The sequence below is a fragment of the Phyllostomus discolor genome, chromosome 3 (genome assembly GCF_004126475.2).
Source record: "Phyllostomus discolor isolate MPI-MPIP mPhyDis1 chromosome 3, mPhyDis1.pri.v3, whole genome shotgun sequence".
Lineage (NCBI taxonomy): Eukaryota > Metazoa > Chordata > Mammalia > Chiroptera > Phyllostomidae > Phyllostomus > Phyllostomus discolor.
Window position 1 is genome coordinate 173,278,626 of NC_040905.2, and position 24,709 is coordinate 173,303,334.

The window sequence follows — 24,709 nt, forward strand, 5'->3', positions numbered from 1 at the left end:
GAAGTTCTCCCTTATTATTTGTTTAAATAACTTTTCCACTTGTTACTCTTCCTCTTCTCCTTCTGGTACCCCTATAATTCGGATGTTGGAACATTTAAAGATGTCCTGGAGGTTCCTAAGCCTCTCCTCATCTTTTTGAATTGTTGTTTCTTCATTCTTTTCTGATTGGATGTTTCTTTCTTCTTTCTGGTCTACACCGTTGATTTGAATCCCAGTTTCCTTCCTATCATTATTGGTTCTCTGTACATTTCCTTTATTTCTCTTAGCATAGCCTTCATTTTTTCATCTAACTTGTGACCAAATTCAATCAATTCTGTGAGCATCCTGATTACCAGTGTTTTGAACTGTGCATCTGATAGGTTGGCTACCTCTTTGTCACTTAGTTGTATTTTTTCTGGAGTTTTGATCTGTTCTTTCATTGGGGCCATTTTTTTTTTGTTTTGATGCACCTGGTATTTAGTGGGGGGCAGAGACTTAGGTGTTCACCAGGGCGGGGCAGCCCAGTAGCTGGGTTATGACACTGTTCGTGGGGCAGGGGTCCGAGAGGGAACAATGGCGCTTGCTCCACTCTCTGCCAGATTTCAGTCACTTCCCTTGCTTTCTACAAGCAAACTGGGCCCTTCTGGTGCTGATTTCCACGTGGATGGGCTTGTGTACATTCTAGGACCCTGTGGGTCTCTCCAGTGAACTCTCCTGTGAGGCTGGGAGTTTTTCCCTGCACCTCAACCTCCACAGATGTTTTCAGTTGGTGTTTTGAGGCTTTATTTCCCTGCATGGGATCCTGGGTTGTGCAGTCTGTCTCTCTACCCAGTTTTGCCTGGTTTATCTGCGCATGTACAGTAGTAGTTTTATAGGAACATGTTGTTCCCTTGCTATTATTGTATATTGATATTGTTACTGATCATTCAAAGCTTTCCTCATTAAGTATGCAGAATTCCACATTTATCGAATATAAATATTCATATATACATATTTTAAAGGTAGTTGTCTTCATGTGGGTGATTTTTGAATTAACCTTCATTTATATTTTTATGAAGTTTCCAAATTTTCTATAAGAAGTCTACATCTTACAATGAGAAAAAAGTTTGGTTAAAAAATGGATTGGTGAAAATGCTACATTATTAATATTATATGTTTTTCTTTGAATACTTAATGCTATTTTGCCACTATTCTCTATCCTTAAGTTCATTTACTTTTTTGGATTATTAATGCATGCATATATGTGTGTAATCAGTCTGCTTGATACAATGATAAATAAACTCAAATATGTCACAACTCATTTCATTTTGGTTACATTTCGTAACGTACAGAAATTTCAAATGGTCACCATCTTCTCTGATTTCAAAACTTAGAAAGTTATTCCCCTTTTAGAAATCTGATAGTTTCTTTTTCTTGAGATTGACATTGTGTGAAGAAATCTTTTTCTCAATCAGTTTTTAAAACATGAGTTATGGAAAGAGATATGTAGGTAGATTTTTTCCCCTTGCCAAATTACTAACTAGTCAATGTGATAATAGTGTATTTAATAATCTTTCCCTTTCTCAGTTATGACAGCTCTTTTTAAATCTAAAGACCATACTTTCTAAATAATTTAAAACTTTATTATATAATTTTCTAAATACAAAGCTAGAGTTGATAGTATAGACAACCCCTTATATAGTATTTTTTCATTCAAGATGTTTAATTCTTTTGCTATTGGGCTATAAAATATTTGTTTGAATAATTCTCAAATATTTCCCATGATCCTCATTATTACTAGAGATATTTGTGTATATGTACTCTTATGGTGATAATCATACACATGTATATTACTGTACATACATTCATACATTACATAATGACATTTTGGTCAAAGAAGACTGAGTGTACTCTGTGGTCCCTTGAAATTATAATGGAGCTGAAGAATTCCTACTGCCTGGTGATGTCATAACTATTGCAACTCAGTGCATTTACTTATGTGGTTGTGGCAGTCCTGGTGTAAACAAACCTACTGCACTGCCAGTTTAAAAGTATAGTACATACACTTAGGTACAGTATATAATACTTGATAAAGATAATAAATAACTTATTGTTTTATGTATTTACTTTATGCTTTTTATTTATATTTTATTTTTTATTTTTTTAAGAAAGTGAGAAACTTTCTTTTTTTTTAAAGATTTTATTTATTTATTTATTTATTTTAAATATTTTATTTATTTATTTTTAGAGAGAGAAAGGAGGGAGGGAGAGAGAGAGACATCAATGTGTGGTTGCTGGGGGTTATGGCCTGCAACCCAGGAATGTGCCCTGGCTGGGAATCGAACCTGCGACACTTTGGTTCACAGCCCGCGCTCAATCCACTGAGCTACGCCAGCCAGGGCTTATTTGTATTTTAGAGCATACTTTTTCTACTTAAAAAAAGTGGGTTGTGAATCATTATGCCATGTTATGCCCACAACAGCCTCATTCATCTTGTGCTTAGCTCAGTCACCTGATTGTATCATTTTCTTTTGTGTTTGACTTAATTTTGTGTTGTTTTGTACAAGAACATTCTGTACAGGTTTGTAGCCCAGGAACAATAGGCTATGCTACATCACTTAGGTGCATACTAGGCTAGACCATCTAGGTTTCTATAAGTACACCTTACAATGTTTGCACAATGACAAAATCACCTAATGATCACATAAATCACATAAATTTCTCAGAATGCAACCCCATGGCAAAGCTGCACATTGCTGTAGGAGGGGGACCCCCCTCAAAAGAGAATTATCTTCTGGAGGTCAGGCTCCTTGTAGTACAGGCCCCTGGTAGATCAGTGTTCTAGGAACCCATCTGTATCAGCGTACCAGCTGGTGGTGGTGTGAGAGGCTGCATTCAGATTCAGTGAACCTTTTTGAAGATTCTTTCAGTGCGTTTGCCCACTTCATGATAGGTGATTTTTACTAGCACACCTACCCATACCTTGCTGAGTGTTCAGTAGCTTGTGGCCAAAGAAGGGCATGATTTTTGTGCCCCACCCTCCCTATTCACCTGATCTCACTTTGAGTGACATTTTTTGTTTCCCTGCATGATAAAAGTCCTCAAAGGGAAACATTTTGCTGATGTGGAAGAGGTGAAACAAAAAAATGACAGAAGCACTTAAAAGGCATCAAAATTGAGTTCAAAAATTGTTTTGAGCAGTGGAAAAAAACATCTTGATAGGTGTGTTACATCAAGGGAGAGTACTTTGAAGGTGATTGAAGTTTAAACATGTAAAAATAAATGTGTTTTTTTCATTGTTTTCCTTTAATTGTTATTCAAGTACAGTTTTCTGTCGTTTACTCCCATCCCAGCCAATCCCCCCAGCCCTCCCCACCTCCCTCTAAATACAGTTTTTTTAAATAAGTAAATTACATTTTGGGGGATCCCCACTCATATATGTGAAAATAACACATAGTATATAATTTATTTTTTTTAAGTATATGGAAACTACTTATAGAGATTTAGAATAAGAATGAATAGATTCTAAATTACAATATCAAGGATTGTTGGTTAATAGAAGAAGAATATTAGAATATTTGTGATACAGTCTGCCATAAAAATAAACTTATAAGTATTTAGGTTATCATTTAGTAGATTTTCCAAAAATACTAATACAAATAATTTCAAATTTTCACAAAAAAGCTTGCTTTTTGTTGTAAAATAGCTTTGTTAAAGTGACTGAGCTTGTGATGTCAGAGTCCATTTTATCTCTGCTAATGTCTGACAGAAAATAGGCTGACAGTAAGTGTTGGTTAAATGAATATTTTTTTTTGTTTTTTTTTTTAATGTAGGCAATCTAAATCTTAAAATTCCATGGAAAAACCTGTATACTCAACCAGTTGAAGCTGTACTGGAAAACATTTACTTACTCATAGTGCCTTCTTCTAGTAAGTCAAATGATAAAAATTATAATTTAAATCACTCTTTTTGCGGATGGAAAGTCTTTATATTTGTTTAAAATATTTTTGGGAAAAATTTTTAAAAGGGAGAAAGGGAGAGAAACGTGGATAGGTTGCCTCTCATATGCTCCCCGACCAGGGACAGAACTGCAACCCAGGCGTGTGCCCTGACTGGAAATTGAACCAGCGACCTTTCGCTTTGCAGGATGACACCCAGCCAACTGAGCTACATGGTCAGAGTATTTTTGGGGAATTTTCTTTTAATATTTAACTTTGGTAATGGGTAATTGAATTAAATTGGTTTTTATGTTATATTTTTGCAGACTTGGAACTAGTGATTATTTCCTAGTATATTTTTGGGGAATGAGTATTTAAATTTAAGAGAATTAAGATTCTTCCTTTTTATGTTTCCTATAGTAATAAAATATGATCCTTTAAAAGAAGAAAAGCAACTCTTGGAAGCAAAGCAGCGGGAACTAAAAAGAATAGAAGAAGCAAAACAAAAAGTAGCTAATCAAGGTAAAGAAAGCAAATAACAATGGTAATAAGAAATGGGGAAATGACTTAAATATTGTTTACATTTGAGTATTATTTTTCTCTGGACAAACCAAGATTTCTTTTTTTTTTAAGATTTTATTTATTTATTTTGGGGGGTGGGGAGAGAGAGACAGAGAGACAGAGAAAGAAACATCAATGTGCGGTTGCTGGGGGCTGTGGCCTGCAACTAGGCATGTGCCCTGACTGGGAATCGAACCGGCGATGCCTGGTTCGCAGCCCGAGCTCAATCTACTGAGCTACGCCAGCCAGGACAACAAACCAAGATTTCTTAACAAATATGAGAGAACTTTATTACATGGAGCATTTTAATATAGTGTATTCTATCATGTTTGTAGAAATTTTACCTTAGGGCAAATAATACATCTAGCCTATAAAGGTGAGGTTAGTTTTTAACTGTAACTATAGTAATTAATTTAATCAGTTTTGATTTCTTTCTGTCCTTTTTTTAAAAACTAAATTTATTGGGGTGACACTAGTTAATAAAATTATATAGACTTCAGGTATAAATTTCTACCATACATCTTCTGCATATCATCATTCTGTATTGTGTGTCTAATACCCCAAGTCCACCCAAGTCCATCACCATTTATCTCCCCTTTACCCTCTTTTATTTCCCTCAAGCCCCACTCCCAGCAGTCACCATACTGTTGTCTGTGTGCATGAGTCTTTATTTTTGCTTTGCTTAGCTAGCCTTTTATTTTTATTCTCGTTACAGTTCACCTTTTAGATGTACTTTCTCCTTTAATGTACATAAATTTTCCCATATCCATTTATTTACTCTCTGGTTTCACATCCTTTCCTATTCAGCCCAAATGGTTCATTACTTTAACCCCTTCTTTTGTTGCTAGACGAGATGTCCTGCAATAATTTAATCCTTTTCTCCTTGTGATTCATGCAGCATCAGCAGCTACCTCTGGTCCTCAGACTCTAACTTCTCTCTCTAGTGAATCTTTCTTCTTAGCACATAAATATACTGTAGCATTTATCTTCTAACATAAAATCATGTTTCTAACCTAGTCATGTGTTTATCTTCTCTTCTGTCCTTCATTTAAAAATTCAACATCTTAAAAGAAAAGTAGATATATGAGGTCTGTCCAGAATGTATCCAGCCATGTAATATGAAAAATAGACATTTATTGAAACAGATACAAGATACAAGAAACACTGTACATAGGACAATGACCTCAGTCCCCTTCAAAGTAGGCACGTTGGGACCTTACACAGTTCTCCTAATCACCATCAGCTGTCCTCTAATCCTCTCTTTCCTAAGCCTTCTAGGGTTTTTCCTTTAATTTTTTTATTTTATTGAGATAAAAATAAATACAAATATGTTGCTTTAAAGATAAATAGTGTATGACCAAGAATTTTAAAAAATTCTGTCTCCTGGCTTAACTATTCCCTATAGATCTATTTTCATGTTTTTAAGGGTTTGTTTTTTTTGTTTATTGCCAAATGGCTATATAAGATGATTATATCTTTCTTACTTGATTTATTATATTTATATATCATTTTATATATAAACTTAACTTTATGTACCATGAAAATTGACCTCTTTTCCATATTCCCAGTATAGTTATATCACATTTTTGTTTAAATCAGTATTCATTATTTATGTTCCCATGGCTTTATATAACAGTTTACCACTGAGCCAAATGGTATTCTCTGATTACATATATTTTCTGGTACAGCTTTATTATTTGCTTGGCAGTAGTAGGTTGGTCTGGGTCTGATTGTTTATTATGTAGATCTTTTTACTTATTATGTGCTTTTGGTGTGATAAAATCTCCTGGTACCTTCATCTATGTGCTTTCAGAGTTGGAGCCTGCCAGGTTAATTTTCTCTAGAATAAACCCTTCCTTGTTACTGCTGTAGGAAAAGGATAGTTGCTTGGCTGTGTGGGCTGGGAGAAGGAGAGTGAGTACCTGGAAGTCTCTAACTGCTCATTATACATACTTTAAATCCATCTGTGTATTATCCCCCTCCACCATTCTCTCTTAACTATTCATGTTTTCTGAGGACTCCAGCTCCTGAATCTTCCTAGCGTTCATTAATCCCTTCCTTTCCTTCTTTCCTCCTTTCTCCTTCCTTCTTCCCTTCCCCTTTTCCTTTTCCTTTTCTCTCCCCCTTCCTCTCCACTCCTCTCCCCTTCTCACCTCCCCTCCCCTTCTCACCTCCCCTCCCCTTCCCTTCTTCCCTCCCCTCCCCTCCCTTTCCCTTCCCTTCTTGTTTTTTGGCTTATCCTGTGTTTTATTTATTGTTCTCTCTGTCTATGGGCATTTAGGAATGAATTTCTTCTCTAAGTTCGCTAAAGCCATCTGCTTTCCAGCTTCTAATTTTTTGAAGCTGTCTATTTCTTATATATTCTTTCTCTTATACTCTTTCTTTGGCCTTCTGGATTTATCTATTTTTCCCTTTACTTTTTGCATTAATGGAGTGTTACTAAGGAATAGAGAAATATTTCTCTTAGATGTAATCCATCATGTTTAATTAGATGTCCCTCCTATTTCTATTTATACTTAGGTCTAAAAGACAACTGTTTAACCATGCTTAAAATTGATCAGAGATATCTTATTGTTATCATGTAGAAGTTTGAACTCTTACGAAAGATATATAAAAGCTCTTGTGATTTGAATCCTGCCTACCTCTCTAGCCTCATCACTGCTTCTCTCATATCTCCTTTATTGTTTGCTGTAGCCATACTGACCTATTTGTAGTTTACCGAATTTACCAACTTCTCTGTGGTTGTATCTCACTTCCTATGTTATCCAATATACATTTGAGAATTATCAGCATATTTTAGACTGTAAGGTGTGGATGCTATTCATGCAGCAGCAGTGTAAAATGAGAAGAGAAACAGTCCTAGCACTGAGCCCTAAGGAAATCCCACATTTCATGATTGTATAGAGGAGACTACTAGAAAAAGATGACCAAGAAGGAGTAGTCAAATAAGTAGAAGGAAATTTGGAGATTATGATTCCATGGGAAAAAGGGTGTTTTAGGAAGAAAATGTGTCAGATCCTACTAGATATCAGGTAAATTGAAGATTAGGAAATAGTCATTTTATTTAAGATACAGAGATCATCGGTCACCTTAGAAATAGATATTTTGATTGATGATTTCAGAGAAGGAGCTTCTATTTTTTCCAAAGTTGGAAGGAATGTCATGTACTAAGAAAGCAGTGGGAAGATTGTTGGAACTTTGAGGAAATTAAAAAATAATTTTTAAATAATTGTTCTGGAGAGAATGAACACATTGACTGGAGAAATGTAGCAAGGTTGCTGGTTAGTAGAAGTTGGGGATGGCTAATTTACAGTAATTCCAGTCTGTCCTGTTGTGATTTTTCTCCTGCAGTACTCACCTGGCAAGACATAGGCATGTTTATATTAAACGTAGATAGTTGGTTTTGTTCAGGGTTGGAGCTATATTGACAGAGGAAAATGAGAAAAAAAGACCAAGACTTTAAAGTGTTGGTGAAATAAATTATGGGATCTGAGCTGGATAAAGAAATCAGGAGGGAACTAATGGATAGTCAAAGAAATATTTAGCATTTAATTGAATGAACAAATTTACAGAGGAAAGGGTTTTATTAGGTAGTGGTGTGATTTAAAGATTAAAAACCTCTATCTTCAAAGAGCTTATGTGTACTTACTAATTCTGAAGTTCTTATATTCAAATATATTTACTTTTCACTCACTCACACTGACATTTTCATCAGCTTTCCTTTAAGGCCTCCTGCAGCAGCCGAGTTGAAGAGTAGTAGTTCATTAGAGGAAAAGATAGGTAACATGTATATTCAGGTAGAACAGGACCAGGAAGAGGAAAGGAGATAGCTTTCATTGGCATTTTTAAGTGGGGGAAAAAAGGGGTAGTAACTCATTGTTATCAAAAGCATATTAAAAAGATTACAAATCTCAATTTCTTATTCTTTCTGTTTCCCTGAAAAGTATTGAAACTGGAGGCAGTAAATAGAGTTTTTAGGGGAAAAAAAAGATGATGAACTTCATTCTTGCTGGGAAAAAGAGGGAAATAGTTATCATATTTTGTAGTCATCAGGAGGAGGATCGTATTCAACTGTTTTACACATCTAACAACAGACAACTTATGATGTTATCTCTAATTTAATAGAGAGTCTGTCTTTGCTGCTTTCTCTGGCTTTTCTCATTGAAGCCTATTATAATTCTTACTTAATAATCGTAATGTTTTTCATATCTTTATTTATTCAGGTAGTTAACAGAGGGAAGTTATATAATTTAATACCAATACATTCTGCAAGGTTGGCTTTAGTTTCCCTGAACAAGAAACTAGTTTTTGAAAACTGTGTTTTTAGTCACTTGAAAGTCATTGGTACTGAAGACTTTTGGAAAGCAAATCTGCAAATATAGATTTTTTTCTTTAACAAGGTAACATATATGTTACCTCAATATGTGGATATTTATTGAGTATATTTTTCATTCAAATTAAAAAAGAAATATTTATAATTCTAGAAAAACACTTGGTGGAGAAACAGGACACTTTCACAGAAAAATTAATTACTCAGATCATAAAAAATCTTCAAGTGAAAATTTCCAATATCCATATTCGTTATGAAGATGATGTAAGTATTTTAATAGATTATACTTGTTTTTAATTTATATATATTCTACTGTTTATTGAAACTTGCTCTGTAGAAGCCAGCCTATTAGATGTTGGGAAGTGGAGGGATAGGGCTAAAGATGACATGATCTTTCTGTCTTTAACTACAGTTGTAATTTGCAGTCCTTACTGTCTTTATTATACTTTCATAAAATGTTCAAACATTAGATATTGAAAAAATGCCTTTCTTATCACCTTTGATAGGTGGGAGTTAAGAATTTAGCTATTATATATTTTTAACATACTTCAATTTGTATAATTGAAGTATATTTATCTCCTGGGCTGAGCACTGGTCTAGGAATCACTAGAACAAGACTTAAATAATTGATCTCAAATAGATCATGTGTTCTCTCTAAAACATATAATAATTAGCTTCTCATAGTACTATTGTGAGGGAGTACATTTGTTTATAAGCTTTTTTATAAACTGAAATACATTATATAGGTATATTATTACTGTATAACACTAATGCATTGATACTATTTTGCACTGTATTAGGAAAAAATATATGAATAAAAGTTGTTCTGAAAAGTATTGAAGTGTTTTTGAATGCTCAAAATGGCATACTTCCCAGAAAGTGAACTTTTTATATAATGTGAATTTTGTCCCACTGCTAAAATCCTGAGTAAAATTTATTGTGTTTCCTCTTTAGATCACAAATCGAGAAAACCCACTGTCATTTGGTATTTCCCTTCAAAATCTCAGCATGCAGGTACTTTATTTAAAAATAAGTTTAACCATATTTAATTGTGTAGAATGGATAATCAGACTAATAATTACTATTCATTTACACCATCATCAGAAATAAGCATCTATATAGAATTGGTACAGAAAATGCATACATTAGATTAGAAATGAGGATAGGTAATTTCACGTTTAAAATAATGGTTGATAATCAAATTCAAGTTAAAATACGAGGGCCTGTTTTTATTTGTTAGTTATCATAGTTGATACTTTTTTACTTAAAAGAATCCATTTCTGAATATATATAAAAGTAATAAATTTTAGAAACTTTGATAAGTCATGAAAAGTGTAAAGAAACAAATCACCATGTCCTGGCCACCAATAATAATAATGATAATAATAATCTTTCTAATTTTTCAAATTGAAGAATTATAAGTATAGGATTATGCAGAGGATTATGAAACATTCGCTTGCCACCAGAATGACTCCTTGTCAAATTTTTCATTTGGCTTGACTTAGTTGTCTATAAATTACCTTTTTCTCTTCACAAAGTTTTGAATACTTTAAAAGTATTCAAAAGAATAAAAGAATAAACTTGTGAATAAAGTTTAAATATATTTGTTCTCTACTACTACACTTTCCTCAGTATGTTTTACTATAGAGGTAAACATCCTAAGTTTTTAAATTTTGTATAATATAGCCATTAAAATTTTATATGGTATTTGGTAGATCTTTTTAAAAGTTTACGTAGTTGATATGCTTCTATAAGTTCCCTTTTTCTCTTCATAATGTTTTTGACAGCTATGTTGCCACATGTAATTCAGTTCATTCAGTTTAACTGCCATATAGTATTTTATTACATGCTTTTATTTGTTATATCCATTGGGTTTTTGTGTATGATTTCTTTTTGGTTTTTATTGTTTTTTAACCCTCACCTGAGAATATGTTTACTGATTTTAGAGAGAGAGAGGAAGAGGGTGTGGAGAGGGAGATATCAGTGTGAGAGAAAAACATCTATTGGTGGCCTCCCATATGAGCTCCAACTAGGGATTGAACCTGCAACCTTATTTAGTGTACGGGACAATGCTCCAACCAACTGAGCTACCCAGCCAGGGCATGTGTGACTACTGTTTAAAACACAGGCCCACTACAAGCAAAAGAAAAAAAAAAAGGAAAAGCCAAATGAGAAGTTATTCAATAAAGTTGGGTGGGGTAAAGTGGCAAATGCTGCTGTTATGTTGAAAAATTTAGGATGGAGAATTAACTGTTGGATTTGGCATTGTGAAAGTCATTGGTGACTCTGACAGCAGTGGTTTTGACCATCGCCTTTGGAGGTCCTTGGAAACTTGTCTCCCAGCCTAGACCTGTTCAATTAGAAACAGGAGTGGACCCAGCAATCCATGTTTTAAAAACCCTCTATGTAATTCTATTGCATAAGAAAGTTTGAGAAGCACTGTTCTAATTCATTCAATTCTCTACAAAAAAAAATAAAAACCATCTTTTTAAATGAGCACTTGATCACTTTATTGTCCTCAGTGGCTTTTTAATGCTTTTAGAATAAAGTCTATAGTTTTGTGTTCAAGTCGTTTATAATCCTTTTGTAATCTGACCCCAAGTAACATACCTGGTTTCAGCTCTTTTGTTTTGCATTCTGTTTTCTGGTCATACTGGGCTTCTTAAGTTCTCTGAACCTGTCATGTATTTGCATATCTTCTTAGGATGAATCATTCCCTTGGGATCTTAGAATCAGTAATTTCTTTTCATGTGTCACATATTAGGTTAGACATCACTTTCTTCACCACATCCCGAGTTTGAGGTTCTTACTGTGTTTTGCCAACACTGTATATTTAACCTCTATAGTGGCACTTGTTTGTAATTGCTTCTTGTTTGCTTTTAAATCAACAAGGAGCTCCTTGCAAACAGAGACCTTCTTATGGTCAGTTAATATTCTTTCTGTGTTATGTTTTTGAGGACATTTTCATGGGAAATTGGTCTAGGATATGATAGATATGATTTATCATTCTGCCACATATGACATGGAAATGACAGTTTTACTACCATTTTTCCTTTTCAGACGACTGATCAAAACTGGGTTCCTTGTTTACAGGATGAAACTGAGAAACTCTTTCGTAAGGTAATAAATATTCTATTTTATCAACCCAGAGAGTTGACAAAAGAGACTTTTAGAAAAGCTAATGGTAATATATAACATGAATTTATGTGAATTGTGTTTACTTGCTTAACTCTGTTATATGACTAAATTATTTGGGACTTCTGCAAATAGCATGTGTTAAAGATCCTTCAAAGAAAATGAGACCTATAATAAACTATTTATTTTCAGTTAATCCGATTGGATAACCTTTTTGCCTATTGGAATGTGAAGTCTCCGATGTTTTATCTTACTAGTTATAATGATTCATTGGTAAGTGATTTTTTATATGTGTGTACACATATGTCAATATTGTATTTTGTATAAAGCTTTTCTCATTGTGATTTATCTAACATATAGTAGTGAGTGGTCATTTTTTTAAGGCAAAATCTGTTAGCAGAATTTATACAAATAGGAGAATGCATATGAGGTCAGTCCAGAAAGTATCCATCCATATAAATGAGAACACTAGAGACATTTATTGAAGAAGATACAAGACAAAAGACACATTGTACATAGGACAGTGATACTTCAGTTCCCTTCAAAGTGGGCACCTCAGGACCTCATATAGTTCTCCTAATTGTCATCGGCTGCCTTGTTGTATTTTCCTGTATCTCATCAATAGTCTGAAATCTCTGAAATCTCTTCCCTTTCAAAGGTGACTTTAGTTTTGGGAAAAGCCAGAAGTCAAAGAATGCCAAATATGGGCTGTAGGGGGGCTTAGTCACCTGGGTAATTTGATGCTTCATCAAAAAACTCTTCACAAGACATGATGTATGAGGGGGTACATCATCGTGATGAAGCTGCCAATCACCAGTTGCCCATAGCTGCAACCTTCTGAATCACCTTAAGTTTCCATGGAGAGCTGTTCAAGCTTAACACAAAATTTAATGCAGATTCATTGCTCTCCTCACTCAGTCATTTTGAGTGTGGTGGCCACACAGTACACATGCTCACTCAACGGCATCTACCGCTCTCACTGACTAGTAACAGTGAAGTTGTCATTGTTCACAGATATGCATTCTGGTCCACTTTCCTTGGTTTCCAGGTTAACATTGCTATTGTATCAACTGTTCTCATTATATTAACAATGGTTAGACTTTTTCTGGATGGACCTCGTATGTACCTGTACATGAACATGTATAAACACACACCTTGTTTTTAATAATTGATGTAAAACATTATATTAGTTTCAGCGTAATGATATTGCATATATTACAAAATGATCACCTTAATAATTCTAGTTAACATCTGTCACCATACATAGTTGCAAAGTTTTTTTTCATGGGCTGGGTGGAGGAGGGCAAAGGGGCAAAAATTGGGACAACTGTAATAGAATAAGAATAAAAACAAATAAAAATATTTTTTCCTGAGATGGGAACTTTTTTAAAAGTGTATTTTATTGATTATGCTATTACAGATGTCCCATTCTTTTCTTTTCCCCCTTTATCTTCCTCCGCCTGGTACCTCCATTCCCTCTAGCATTCCCCCCTTTAATTTAAGTCCATGGGTCATACATATAAGTTCTTTGGCTGCTCCATTTCCTATACTATTCTTAACTTCCCCATATCTATTTTGTATTATCTACCAATTTATGCTTCTTATTCCCTGTACCTTTTTCCCCATAATCTACCTTCCCCTTCCCTGCTGATAACCCTCTCTGTAATCTCTCTGTGAATCTTGCCTGTTCTAGTTGTTTGCTTAGTCTGTTTTTGTTTTTATTTTTGTTTTAGGTTCAGTTGTTGGTAGTTGTGAGTTTGTTGTTATTTTACTGTTCACAGTTTTGATCTTCTTTTTCTTAGATGAGTCCCTTTAACATTTCATATAATAAGGGCTTGGTGATGATGAACTCCTTTAACTTGACCTTATCTGGGAAGCACTTTATCTGCCCTTCCATTCTAAATGAAAGCTTTGCTGGATAGAGCAGTCTTGAATGTAGGTCCTTGTCTTTCATGACTTGGAATACTTCTTTCCAGCCCCTTCTTGCCTGTAAGGTCTCTTTGGAGAAATCAGCTGACAGTCTGATGGGAACTCCTTTGTAGGTAACTCTTCTTTCCTCTTTTTGCTTTTAATTCTCTCTTTATATTTAGCCTTTGGCATTTTAATTACGATGTGTCTTGGTGTGGACCTCTTTGTGTCCTACTTGTTTGGGACTCTCTGAGCTTCCTGGACTTCCTGGAAATCTGTTTCCTTTGCCAGATTGGGAAGTTTTCTTTCATTATTTTTTTCAAATAAGTTTCCAATTTCTTATTCTTCCTCTTCTCCTTCTGGTATCTCTATGTTTGGATGTTGGAATGTTTAAAGTTGTCCTGAAGGTTCCTGAGCCTCTCCTTGTTTTCTGAATTCTTGTTTCTTCATTCTGTTCCAGCTGAATGTTTATTTCTTCCTTTTGTTTTAATGCATTGATATGAATCCTGGCTTCCTTCCCTTCACTGTTGGCTCCCTGTATATTTTTCTTTATTTCATTTTGTATAGCCTTTGCTTCTTCCTTTATTTTGTGTTTGTACTCAGTCATTTCTGTGAGCATTCTGATTACCAATGTTTTGAACTCTGCATCTGATAGGTTGGCTATCTCTGTGTTACTTACTTAGTTTTTTTTCTGGAGTTTCGATCTGTTCTTTCATTTGTGCCCTATTTCTTTGTCTTGGCACACATATTTTGTTGTGAGGGACAGAGCTTTTGGTATTCACCAGGGCAAGACAACCCATGTGTTGTGGCTGTATGTGGTGGAGAGATCAGAGAGGGAACAATGCTTCTTGTTCAACTCTCAGCTGCCTTGTCTGATTGTTCACCAGCTGCCTCCTTGCCGCACATCCTCTCCCCCCGGCCACACGTCTCCACTCCTCCTACCAGACTGGATGATTGTTTCTTCTTTAACTTTTTGACTGTTGGGCTTCCATACAGTTCCATTTTCTGGCAGTTCTGATTGTTCTTTATTTTTAGATTGGTTGTTTCCTCCTTTTGGTTATGTGAGGGGGCAAAGGGTATCTACCTACGCCTCCATTTTGGCCTGAATGCTCCTGAGATGGGAACTTTTAACATTCACTTTGCAACTTTTAAATATGCAATGCAGCATTATTAACTATAGTCAACCATGCTGTATGTTAAATCCCCACTATTTATTTATTTTATAATGAGAAGATTGTACATTTTGATTCCTAGCACCCATTTTGCTTCTACCTACGCTCTGCCCTTGGCAGCCACCAGTTTATTCTCTATATTAATGAGTTTTTTGTAGATTCCACATATATGTCTTTCTCTGCCTGACATATTCTACTCAGAGTACTGCCCTCAAGGTCCACCTGTGTTTTCTCTAATGGCAAGATTTTGTTATTTTTCTATGGCTAAATTATATTTTGTTACATATATGGCCACATTTTCTTTATTAATTTATCTGTTGATGAATATTTAGTTGTCTATATATTGTATAAAAAGTGTAAATAATGTTGCAGTGAACTGAGTTCACACAGTTTTTTATAGTGTTTTTGTTTTATTTGGATAAGTACCCAGACGTGAAATTGCTGGGTCATATGGTAGTTATATTTTTAATTTTATGAGGAATATCCACATTGTTTTCCATACTGGTTGCACCAATTTGCATTCCATCAGCATTGCACAAGGGTTTTCTTTTCTCTGTATTCTTTCCAATACTTGTTATTTCTTGTCTTTTTATTAATACTCATTTGAATAAGAATTAGGTAATATTATATTGTCATCTGATTTGCATTTCCCTGATTAGTGAGGTTGAGCATTTTTTCATGTACCTGTTGGCCATCTGTATGTTTTCTTTGATCCTCTGCTCATTTTTTAATCAACTTGATTGTTTTGCTTACTTTTAAGTTGTATCACTTCTTTATGTATTTTGGATATTGACCTCTTATCAGGTATATGAATAGCAAATATTTTTTTCCATTCAGTAGGTTGCCTTTTTAGTTTGTTGATTGTTTCCCTTGCTATGCAGAGGCTTTTTAGTTTGATGTAGTCCCACTTGTTTTTGTCTTTGTTGCATTTGTTCTTAGAGTGAGATCCAAAGGAGTCATCAATAAGACAGATGTCATAGAGCTTACCATGTATGGTTTTTTTCTAAAAGTTTGATGGTTTCAAACCTTGCATTCAAATCTTTAATCCATTTTGAGTAAATTTTTAATTATGGTGTAAGATAGTGGTACAGTTTTATTCTTTTGCATGTGTCTATCCAGTTTTCACAAATTTAATCCTTTGTAATGTTAATTAAGCATGTGTAGGAACTTATTTCTGGACTCCCTGTTTTGTTAGGGACTGATAAATTCATTGATTTGTGTGTCTGCTTTTGTTCTAGTACTGTACTGCTTTGATTACTGTAGCTTTGTAATAGAGTTTGAAATCAGGGAGTGTCATGCCTCTAGCTTTGTTCTTGTTTCTCAGGATTGCTTTGGCTATTTGGGGTTTTGTGATTCTATACAAAATTTATGATTGTATTTTTTCTGTGAAAAAATGCAGTTGGAAATTTGATAAGGATTGCATTGAATCTGTAGATTGCTTTGGATAGTATGGGTATTTTAACAATATTAATTCTTCCCATCTTGAGTGTGGAATATCTTCCTATTTATTTGTGTCTTCAATTTCTTTCATCAAAGTTTTATAGTTTTCAGTGTATAGGTCTTTTACCTCCTTAGTAACTTTATTCCTAGGTATTTTATTCTTTTTGATGAAGTTAAAAATGGGATTGTTTTCTTAATTTTTACTTTCTGATAGTTTGATACTAGTATAGAAGAAATGCAACAGATTTCTGTGTAATTTTTTATCCTGCATCTTTACTGAATTTGCATATTAGTTCTAACAGGTTTTCTGAGTGGAATCTTTGGAGATGCTATAAATAATACCATGTTATCTAAATAGCGATAGTATTATTTCTTCCTTTCCAATTTGGATGGCTTTTCTTTCTTTTTCTTGCTTAATTGCTCTGACTATGGCTTACAGTACAGTGTTAAATAAAAGTAGTGACGGGGGCATCCTTGCCTTGTTCCTGACCTTAGAGGAAAAGCTTTCAGCTTTATTGTTGAGTGTGATATTAGCTGTGGGTTTGCCGTATAAACCCTTTATTATATTCAAGTATATTCATCATAAGTGGATATTGGATTTTGTTAAATTTTATATATGTGTTTGTATATAAGTATGTTTAAACATACACATAAATCTTAATATTTCTAAGATACTCTTTTATAAGTTATTATCTTTAATGAAATATTGTCTAACCACTGTAATATTTTTATATCTAAGTCCTCCTAAGTTTGTTTTTTTAAAAACTTTTAAACTTTTATTTTGCATATAATAGGATTTTGTCAGGATAAAGGTATATTGGCACTAATATAAAAGCAACTTGCTTTTTAATAGGACAGCTTGAAGACTGGCATTGTCAATGAAAATATTGTTCCAGAAGGTTATGATTTTGGTAAGTACATTTCCAAAATGGAAATTGCATATTTTAGTTTATTAATCAGCATAAATTTTAAATGAACATTTTTGATATTATTGTAATATTTTATGATAGTTTTCTTATGTAATTAAATGTATTTACAATACATAGATGTATATGCAAAAGCAAAACACATATATTATTCATTGTTTTTGAGCTGCTGGCTATATAGCAAAACCAGGAAAGAATAATGTCCAATAAGAGGGGTTGCTAATAAATTGTGAAGTTTCTAAGGACTGTTTAATAAGAATTATGATACTTTTAAAGACATTTTGACATGGCAGTTACAATTTAATGAGGTTAGCTGTTGTCGTCTATCATGTGATCTTACTATTTTAAAAATGGCTACTTAAAAATTTTCTTCTTTATATTTTTTTCTGGTTTTAATTTTTCATAAATGAACATATAGTACTTTAACAATCAGAAATAAGTTACTAAAATATGCAGAGAAATGGAGTGCCATTTCTTTTACCCTGAAGGCACTCAATATCTGTTGATTGGCAGTGGATAACTTAGTTCTTGGATTGCCTGACAATGTCATTAACTATGACTATTCTTCATGAAAGTATTTCTTTTTCTGACTTTATGTTCTGGCGATATGTTTTTACATACTTCTACTTTCATAAATATTCTTTATTAATTTTTTGAAGTGGCTCCTTTTGTGCTTACTCTTAAAATATTATTTTCATGGTTTTGAATTGGTTTCATTTTTTTGATTCTCTCCTCAAAGAAAACATTAAGAACAGATGGGATTGTCTGTGATGTGTGTTGATTCTCAAATCTGTCACTTTAGGTTTGACTTCTTTTTCTTTCTTAAACTGTCATTTTCGACTGTATCAGTCAGAGCCCAATGAGGAGAGAGAGAAACCACAAAATATTTTGAGTAGGGACAGTTTAAAGAATTACAACTTGTGTAACAGGGGATTGGATTAACAAAGGGAATTGGATAACAATTGGATATCTGTTGAAAAGTAGAGAGAAATCTAAAGAATCAAGGAATGGTAGATAGAAGAAATAGCTCCTAATCAATGGCTAAGATGGAGTGTCCAAAGAGGAGAGTCTGCCTTCCTCAGCACCGAGATCTAGAACTTGTTGGAAAAGGCATGGCCATGGTTCACTGGTTGGAATTATTGAAGTAATTGATCATGGCATTTCAATAGGGTAGGGAGGGAACTGAGAAAATGAAGCAGAGGTGAAGGACAGAGAGAGCATCAATGAATGGTATATCCCCCAGAACTTGAAGGTTTGGTATTGGAATACTAGAGAGATAGGCAGTGGTGGTGCTAAGGAGAGTTTGATGCTTGAGACCAAGTTTATAAGGTGGTTGAGGATATTGGTGCAGACGGGTCTAGTAGGTGAGGTAAGGGTGGAGAAATCCAAGGAACTGAGAGACCATGATTTTGGAAGGATCATTTGTGTATTGAAATCACTTGGAAATCAGAGTTGCCAGAGCTAAAGTCTGAGAGAGGTAGGAGAGGGTGTGTAGCACAGAGATGGCAACTTGGGATGTATGGGTGGTATATCTTTTATGTAACACAAGAATTAAAGTTGGAGAGAAGAATAATTTTATTTTTCAAATACTGATATATTTACTTTATACATATACTTTTTAGACCTACTGTACCTTCCATTTATGTACATAAAAAGATTTCTCATTTTTAAGTATATAGTATTCCAGTGTATAGATGTACCATAATGAATTTAACTGATGATCTATTAGTAAATAGCTTTTTTCTCTTTTTTAAAATTATATTTTATTGTTTATGCTAATATTCCATTCAACTTAAAAGTACGTTTGAATGCTTAATGTGTAAAAATTAAGTGCTAGGCCTCAAGGATGATTAAAATGAAATATATAGTATCATTGTATATAAATTAGATTATAATTTAATAATTGATCTTTATTTGGATTCTGCTATTACTTGTCTCCCTCTGTGTTTTTCTCATTCTTTTTTGGCACTCAATACAAAAAGTTGAGAGAAATCTGTCTTAGGTTATGAGTTGAGCCAAGGAGGTTATCCTGCACAAACTCTCACTCATCTTTTCTCTTCTTCTTTTACAAATTAAGAGGGGAAACAGATGGATATAGAGAAATGAATCAGAAATTCAGAAATTATAATTATATAATGGAAGTCAGTCGTTTAATACAGGGGTGGGCAAAAGTAGGTTTACAATTGTATGTGAAACAGTTTATTCTTGTATTATTTATTTATTAATTATTGTATTATTCATCACCCCTGTATAATCTCTTTTCCTGCATATCTCATGTACCTTCATTCCTTAAAACTGTGTATTGTTTTTAAAGCTACTTTATTGGACTATTTTGCCTTTTAGAGAGCATTCTTGCTTTCACAGCTTATGTTAGTGTCTTGAGGGAGAGTTTAGTTAGCCTTTATTGTACTTACAGGTGACAATATGATTTATAGATAGGAAAAAGATAAAAGAAACTTTTTCACCAATTAAGTGACAGTTCACCTGACCAAATCATGACACTGGGGAAATATGGAGACTGTAGAAAGGATATATAAGAAATGAAAATTAGTATTTTCAACTTGATCCCTTGAGTACTTTGAAACTCTTGAAATATACCTTAGTTTATTAAAATTTGTATTATTTTCCAGTATTTCGCCCCATATCTGCAAATGCCAAACTTCAGATGAATCGCCGATCTGATTTCGACTTTTCTGCCCCCAAGATAAACCTGGATGTTGAGTTACATGACATAGCAATTGAATTTAATAAACCACAGGTGATTTTTAAATGGTATTTTAAATGGCAAGTTATAGTTTGATAGAAATAGAACTAAAATTTTAAATGTTTTTCAAAAATTCTTAATGTTATATGGTAAAATTTCCTTTAGGAAGTCAGTAATTTAATTTTTGTTTTCAGTAATTAAAAAAAACCCTGAAACATGTAAGAGCTTTAATTTTTTTGCTTTACAGTATTTCAGTCTTATGGAGCTTCTTGAATCAGTTGATATGATGACACAAAATCTACCATATAGGAAATTCAGACCTGATGTACCTGTTCACAACCATGCCAGAGAATGGTAAAATGTCTTAAATTTTAAAAAATTGAAGTATAATTGACATACATTATATTACTTTCAGGTGTACAACATAATGATTCAAATGCTCACAATAATAGCTTTAGTTACCATTCATACCATATATAGCTACAAAGTTTTTCTTGTGAAAAGAACTTTTAAGATCTCCTCTCTTAGAAACTTTTATATGTGCAGTACAATATTAAGTATAGTCACCATGCTGTATTTTATATCTCTGTGACTTATTTTATAACTGAAAGCTTGAACCTTTTGACTGCCTTTACCCATTTTGCCCACCCCAAACCCTACCTCTGGGACTTACCAATCTGTTCTCTGCATCTGAGAGCTGTTTTTTGTTTTTGTTTTTTAAAGATTCTCTATGTAAGTGAGATCATACAGTATTTGTCTTTCTCTGACTTACTTCCCTTAGCAAAATGCCCTCAAGGTCCATTTATGTTATCATAAGTGGCAAGATTCTATTTTTTATGGCTGAATAATACAGTATTTCATTGTATACATATCACCACACTTTATTTACTCATTCTTCCATCAATGGACACTTAGGTTGTTTCCATGTTTGGCTGTTATAATGTAGCAGTGAACTGGGACATGCATATATTTTTTATTTATCTTTTCATTTTCTCCAAGTAAATATCCAGAAGTGGAATTGCTTGAGCTAAAACTTTTTTTTAAGGTTTAAAAAATTCAGCAGAAAAGCACATTTATTGACTTTTTTAAAGATACTCTCTTTAAAGGCTGATACAAACTGTAGTTTGATTTGCAATTAGAAATTTATGTAGTTGGTTTTGCTTATTATGCTAATAAAATTCATTTAAGGGATTCTTTTTTTTATTGTTGTTCAAGTATAGTTGTCTCCATTTTCACCCCACCACAGCCCCCAGTGTCAACCATCCCTGCCTCCCTGCATTGAACCTACCCCCTTTGGCTTTGTCCAGGTGTCCTTTATACATGTTCCTTGATGGCCCTCCCCCTATTTTTTCCCCCATTATCCCTCTCCCCCCTCCTCCCTGGTTACTGTCAGTATGTTTTTTATTTCAGTGTCTCTGGTTATATTTTGCTTGCTTATTTGTTTTGTTGATTAGGTTCCACTTATAATGGAGTTTATAGCTGGAGATACTAGAATATAATTATCCACCGTATTTTTGGAATTACTATACTATATTCAGTTTGTTGTCCATCAGTTTCTTTAAAAATTTTCAGATTTCTTTATTATACACATTAAACATATTAATGTTATGAGAGTATATAAAGTACCATCCTTTTTTGAAATTCAGAAGTCCTGTTATTTCTAGTTATTAAGTTCTTCCATAGTTTCCAGAAGTTGTAATTCTTTCAGTTGACTCTTTTAATTACTATTTAGGTGACTAAAGTACAATTAATACTCTAATAGTTTTTCTGTAGACCTTTATTTATTATAACAAAATTAAAGGATTTTGCTTATTTTCACTTAGGAAAGATATGATATTATCATGAAAATAAATATTATGTTTGAAAAAAGCAAGTGCTCAGATAATATACCATTTGCATACTCTGAATGATATATATGTTAGAGTAGAAGCATTATTAACTGTATTTTATACTGTTGGTTTGAGGTGATTAAGTGTAGGGTTTTTGTTTTGTTTTTTAACTAGGTGGGCTTATGCTATACATGGTATTCTTGAAGTAAACGTTTGCCCCCGCTTACGGATGTGGTCATGGAAGCATGTTAGAAAACATAGGCAAAAAATGAAGCAATACAAAGAACTATATAAGAAAAAAATAGCAAGTAAGAAGCCACCTGGTGAACTTCTCTACCTTTTGGAGGTTAGCATTTTAAAAAATTGTTGAGTATTTTTAGTACTTCCTAATTATTTGTTCTAATTTTGACTAACCATTCTCTGTCTGTCTTTTACTTAGATTTTTTTTATTTCTGATTAAAGTCAGTTGGGTGATGTAAACTTTGGTATTATTTCCATGGGAACTTTTGGAATTTGACATTCTCAATCTGGAGAGATTTGGGCTTGTGCAAGTGGTAACTTGAAACCTTATATTATTAATACACTTTTAACTTCAAAAGCCTAAAAAGTTTTTCCTACATTGATTCCAGTTTCTGTGTGTTGGTTTCTAAGCCTTACATTAATTATGTCACTAGTGCATTTCCCCTTTGTTTCCACCATGTAACTGTGCATTCATCATATAGAATCTCCTGTCTTCTGTACGTTTTATGCTTATAGCCATATCTGTGCTCATGTATTCCATCTGCCTTTCTCATCTCTCTGCCTATTCCAGTTTTACTCAGCCCTCAAGTTCTGCATAAGTCCCATCTCTTTTCTGAATTTTCTGCCCACATAGAGCTCTTTTTCTTTTAATTCCTGTGGCATTTCTAGTTTTTACCAGCAATTTTATATTTAATTATTTATCTTGAGAGTTCTCTAAATATTAGTCATCTTATCTTTTAGCATTATAGTATATTCTATAAGGGCCTGTTTTATAGATGGATAAAGTATAGCTGACCATTCTGAATCCAGGCCAGTTTCCAACTAGCAACACCTAAAGACTGATCTTTATTATTTTCAAAGTAGGAGACTTTCTGAAGACCTGTGCTAATATAAATGCTTAAATTTTTAGAGGCCTTTTGGGCTAGTTACAGATTTCCTTACTTGGTTTTGGATCTTAACCTGAATCTTCTAAGTCTGCTGGGACAGTGGAACCCTGAGTTGTTTTTTAAACAGTAGGTCATGGTTGCTTCTGTTTGGGAGGAAAAGTGGTCTGCACATGAAACTCTCAAGAGTAGTCATGGATATCATGTAGAGCGGCATGGTAAAAGGTTTAGCTTATCTCAGTTTATTTCAATAGCCATAACAGCTTTGAAAAGTATACAATTTAAAAACAAGTTTTTAAGTGTATGTAGATGTAGTTGGAGTATCTCAGTGATGACATATAATACTGTGTTGTGCACATAATATGAAAGTTTTATAATTGCATTTTTAGTTGAAAGTGACACTATGTTTATCTTTAACTATGGTTAAAACCCAAATAAAAGTCATTTTACACAGTGCATGTATGGGATCTTTTAGAATGTTTGTAAGTTTTGTAGAGTTGTAACTCACATGCGTGATATAAGATTTTTTCACAAAGTTTTTCATTATTACTGATTTCTAAGCTGATATATGTGAATAAATATAAATATATAAAACTACTGCTTCTCATAACTTAATAGGAATATTATGTCGATGGATGATCTGCTTCCTGCTTCCCATTATATCTTTAGCACAGCAATTTGACAGATTATATATACTAAAGTTATTTATGTAAACTCATTTTTATTTATATTTTTAGGAGTTGGAAAAGACCCTGGATGTATTTAGTATAACTGTAGTGAGACAACAAGCAGAAGTTGAGGTAATTTCAGATTATCTTTCAGTTAGTAAATGTAAATGTCGATTGATATAGATCTGACAAGTGCTGTGATGTTATTAGTATGGTGCTGTGTTATAGTATTTCCTAAAAGAGATTTAAATTTGCTTTTTGTATTTGTTATAAGATAATTTGATTTAATATTTTGCTTGACCCATTGAAACCAGACAGGTTCTACTGGAAAAATATTCTTTCTGAGTTATTGGACTTACCAGATGTGGAAATGAAAAGCCAATTTTTTTGTTTGTTTTTATTTTTGGAATTACCTTTGCTTATAAGACAGTGGAGTTAATGGCCTGGTAATCCTAAGTTCTTATTTTTGGCTAATATTACCGTTCTTTCATTCTTTTGTCAGTTTATATATTATTTATATTTATTTACTCAAGTAGACAAGTTTTGAAATGTCAGGCTTCTATTTCTTTAGATTGTTAAATAAAGGATAATTTGTCATTTATTTGAAAACTTATTTATTTTAGGTGAAGAAAACTGGATACAAGATTTACAGAGAAGGAACAAAAGATTCAGAGGAAAATAAAGGATGGTTTAACTGGTTGTGGAGTTGGTCAGAATCAAAAACTGAAGAACAGCAACCAGATATTAAACCTGGAAGTATGTTCATTTTATTTTATAGCAGTGCGGTTAATCATCAGGTATGGTAATGTAGCTAATCGTCAGGTATGAAAATTGTTTTGCAGAAAATTCTCTTGCTAATTAAGTAGGCATTGTAAGTATATATGCACATGATACATGCTTTATCTTTTTTATCAATAAAACTACTATTAAAACATTGTAAGTATATGCCATGTGAAAATTAAATAATTTTTTTTTATCTTACTCGTTTTTGCAGAACTGCCCATGGGGTTCAATAA

General features: G+C 33.4%; 1 protein-coding gene across 1 annotated transcript in view; it reads left to right on the forward strand.

Annotated features, from left to right (window-relative positions):
* The window catches only part of VPS13A (vacuolar protein sorting 13 homolog A), a 217,331-nt gene that overhangs the window by 23,215 nt on the left and 169,407 nt on the right, over positions 1-24,709 (forward strand). The window contains exons 4-15 of the mRNA XM_036021769.1: positions 3,792-3,887; positions 4,317-4,418; positions 8,942-9,051; positions 9,742-9,801; positions 11,848-11,907; positions 12,115-12,195; positions 17,296-17,353; positions 19,999-20,126; positions 20,320-20,426; positions 22,076-22,247; positions 23,763-23,825; positions 24,317-24,449. Of these exons, the coding sequence (XP_035877662.1) occupies positions 3,792-3,887; positions 4,317-4,418; positions 8,942-9,051; positions 9,742-9,801; positions 11,848-11,907; positions 12,115-12,195; positions 17,296-17,353; positions 19,999-20,126; positions 20,320-20,426; positions 22,076-22,247; positions 23,763-23,825; positions 24,317-24,449 (1,170 nt within the window). The remainder of the gene's footprint in view (positions 1-3,791; positions 3,888-4,316; positions 4,419-8,941; positions 9,052-9,741; positions 9,802-11,847; positions 11,908-12,114; positions 12,196-17,295; positions 17,354-19,998; positions 20,127-20,319; positions 20,427-22,075; positions 22,248-23,762; positions 23,826-24,316; positions 24,450-24,709) is intronic.